This window comes from Sinocyclocheilus rhinocerous, unplaced genomic scaffold (genome assembly GCF_001515625.1).
Source record: "Sinocyclocheilus rhinocerous isolate Xijiao unplaced genomic scaffold, SAMN03320098_v1.1 scaffold323, whole genome shotgun sequence".
Classification (NCBI taxonomy): Eukaryota; Metazoa; Chordata; class Actinopteri; order Cypriniformes; family Cyprinidae; genus Sinocyclocheilus; species Sinocyclocheilus rhinocerous.
This window is the reverse complement of record NW_015643640.1, coordinates 120,314-123,815: the sequence shown is the minus strand read 5'-3', so window position 1 is coordinate 123,815 and position 3,502 is coordinate 120,314. Positions and strand designations below refer to the sequence as shown.

Sequence of the window (3,502 nt, the reverse complement as noted above, 5' to 3'; positions counted from 1 at the left end):
CTCTTAATTTCAATTTTCAATTTAAGAGTGCTTTATTGGCATGACAAAAATTATACATTTGTATTGCCAAAGCAATTGCAGCTGGACTGCTTACAAATAGTGCACATATGTATTAACAGAAAGAAAAAGAATAATAGTAATAATAATAATATATAAAAAGCATTAAGCATGTAGTGCAAAATGAGTTACTAATGTAACTAAGTATATAAACTAGAAATATAATGTTAAATTCTAAAAATATTTCACAGTATTTCTGTTTTTACTGTGTTTTTGATCAAATAAATGCAGGTTGGTGACCATTAAAAAAAATTATTTCGATAACAATAAAAAAAATCGTACAGACCCCAAACGTTTAAACAGCAGTGTGTCTAATGGATTATATTTCTTAACTTTATTATCAGATTAACAACTTATTACAAAATGATGACACCATCATTAATGAAGTTTGAGTGAGTTTGGAACAGCATTGTGAGAAATCTCTGGCTGTAACCATATAAATGTGTCTTCTCTGTGTCTTTAGTGGATTTTATTTTGATATCCAACATCTACACGATAAAAAAAAAAAAAATTCTAAGCAAGAATTATCACTTGACATGAATATTTGTATTGATCTTTTGAGGCCCTGTAAGTTATATGTGAATGTTTTAACTGGTGGGTGACCTGAAGAAGATTGTAATTGTAAATATTAATCTTAATTTAGCATGCTTTTTAATTAAAATTGCTGCCAAACATGCTGCATTTGAGAGATTAAGCTCATTGTGAAAAGACTGGTTTTAAAGTAAATAATTAATGTTTGCAAAGCATTTTACAACATTTATTCATAATTCTGTATTCATCGTGGATTTGGATTGTCAAACAACGCATTACACTATTTATACAACAGAGAGAGTTGTATAGCAGTTTCCAGAAAGCATTATACAATAAATCTCAGTCTAATAAAACAAAATTATCTTGGTTAAAAGTGCCGGGATATGAACAACCCTATAAAACTATAGTCTATAATTTTATTTCTCCTTCTCTCTCACTTATTCACAATCATTTAATCATCTTGTTTTGGTGCAAAGTGCACTACAAGTGGCTACATGTCATGTAGCAGTCTATGTTAAAGTAATAATAATAATAAAAACATGTCAATATCATAAGACATGTAATTTGTTGTTTTGATGTATTGGGGTGACATTAAAGTAAACAGCAGAGGTCAAAAGTGCAAATTCATCCTACAAAATTACTTTCAACATCACTGCATATAAAAAGAGTTTTCATTTGTATTTAAAGGGGACATTAATTCATAATCCAAGTACATTCAGCAGGTCACAAAAACTAAGATTACTTTCAGTTTACACAATATGTAGTTTTCTATGTTCGATGCAACACATTTTCTGATTTTCACAAAGCCTTCCTGTGCAATTCCATAGAAATGCATTGTTTGCAATCAGCCATGATTCATTTTCAGTATTTTTTCAGTAGGTTATGTGTCCTTGACATGATGGCCCGCCCGCACCATGTAAAATAAAGCATCTTTTATTAAATAAGTCTATTATTTTACAGGATATGCACTTTTTAATATTATATATGGCAGGTCACAAAAACTAAGATTACTTTCAGTTTACACAATATGTAGTTTTCTATGTTCGATGCAACACATTTTCTGATTTTCACAAAGCCTTCCTGTGCAATTCCATAGAAATGCATTGTTTGCAATCAGCCATGATTCATTTTCAGTAGGTTATGTGTCCTTGACATGATGGCCAGCCCGCACCATGTAAAATAAAGCATCTTTTATTAAATAAGTCTATTATTTTACAGGATATGCACTTTTTAATATTATATATTATATATACATACACACATATTAAATTGTAAAAAACATTAAATAATAATTTAATACATGTACAGTACAGTATATAATCAGTGTTTTCGTTGTTTATGTTCAGATGTTCAGTAATGGTCATGAACAGGCCCGGTTTTCTAAATTCTGGTAAGACTGATTAGGCTACTGAGTCTTCATGTTACAGTAGCCTGCATTATTTTTCAAAATATTTTCAAAAATTACTGTTCATTTCTATTTGCACAACCATTAATGCAGTTTAAACGGGGCTGAGTGACGATGATGAGCTTGAGCTTGCATTTTCTTCATCACACTTCATCCACACAGACACACTCCTGTGACTGATGTAGCTACACTGCAAATATGCATTGCATTATTTACACTCGATAATGCGATAACCAATGAATAGATGATGCGCTCTGCGAACGGTGAGAAAAGTAACGGCTATTCAGTGTTTCCCAAAATACGCCTCATTTCACCTCATGTAGCGACGTGGCTCTCATCGGTTAACTCCACAACACTAATGTACGAATCCTGCTATGATAAAGGATTCCCTCATGCATATTAATACTTTCGTCCGGCCGGCCTTGCTGATTTGCTGAAATGTTTCCTCTTGGATATTAATTAGGCTGAGCGATTGGACGCCGCAGGACGGATACAAACAACGTCAGCGCAAGCTATTTAATATTCATGAGCAAAGCCTTCGCCTTAGTAACATTCCTAAATGTGCTTCCCCGATCTTTATCAAAACACAGCCGGAACATCAGCCGGAGCTGGGGCCCGGGGCCACACAACAGTGTACACAGGGAGCGTTTGGATCTGGAGACTCTCAGGGGTCCGTATTCACTTTCCGCTGCTCCTGGTTTGAAGCGAATGGTTTTCAATCTCTTCGAGTGAGTTGTCGAATCATCGGTAAGACATCTGTATCCAAATCTGCTTTGTTTTGCACTGGGGTAAAACTCTTGTCTTATTTTTTTTTTAAATGCTATCTCTGTTAAAACAATTACACTTCTTTAATTAGTAAATAAACATTCATCTTTCTTTAAAGCCGCTAATAATAGCCTAGTGAAAACTACTTTTTTGGCCTCTCGCGATGGGAAAACATGACTTTTTATTCTTTGTTTATTGCATATTACTTAAAATAGATTTTTAGTGGTTTATAAGTTTTTAGTGTTTAAACAGACAGTGTTTTTGAAGCCGGTTGAGTAAGAGGAAGCAACGAAACAGAAAAAACGTAGCTTGTCTGATAAACCAAGCCAGTTGCATCAAACTTTTATTAATTAATTCGTATTATTTTGTGGAAAATAAGTATGGTAATTCACTGTTTTGAGTAGGCTTCCTTCTTCCGGGGGCTACATGCATTTGTTTACAGGTTTCTATAGCTATTCAGTCATGCTTTAAATAATGCACACGGAACAAAACTGTTTTGAAAGCCTTAGTTTGTCTAGATAGTGGTGGACCTATAATTGCTGTGGCAAACAAATATATTTAGGAATGGCCATTTTTACTGCAGTATTTTCCATTTAGGAATTGACTCACAGTGCACACACTTTAGAAGTTGATTTCAATTTGTGTAATATAAATAAAAACTTAAGTAAAGGATAATTTTACTTTTTACAAGTCCTGTGACTAATACGAAACTGAAACAAAATCAACGATATGCATGAACAATTT

The 3,502-nt window shown here is 33.2% G+C and overlaps 1 protein-coding gene across 5 annotated transcripts in view; it reads left to right on the top strand.

The window, feature by feature from the left end:
• Nucleotides 1-2,511: 2,511 nt before the first annotated feature.
• LOC107757606 (small integral membrane protein 14-like) overlaps nucleotides 2,512-3,502 on the top strand; it is a 5,776-nt gene continuing 4,785 nt past the window's right edge. Inside the window, exons 1-2 of one of the 5 annotated variants that reach the window (XM_016575132.1) lie at nucleotides 2,586-2,681; nucleotides 2,712-2,740. Coding sequence is in view for 2 of the 5 variants with exons in the window: in XM_016575128.1 (XP_016430614.1) it covers nucleotides 2,553-2,663 (111 nt within the window). In the remaining 3 variants the exon portion in view is untranslated. Of the gene's footprint in view, nucleotides 2,782-3,502 lie in introns of all 5 variants that reach the window. The other 4 variants (XM_016575128.1, XM_016575127.1, XM_016575129.1 and 1 more) reach the window with 4 other exon arrangements.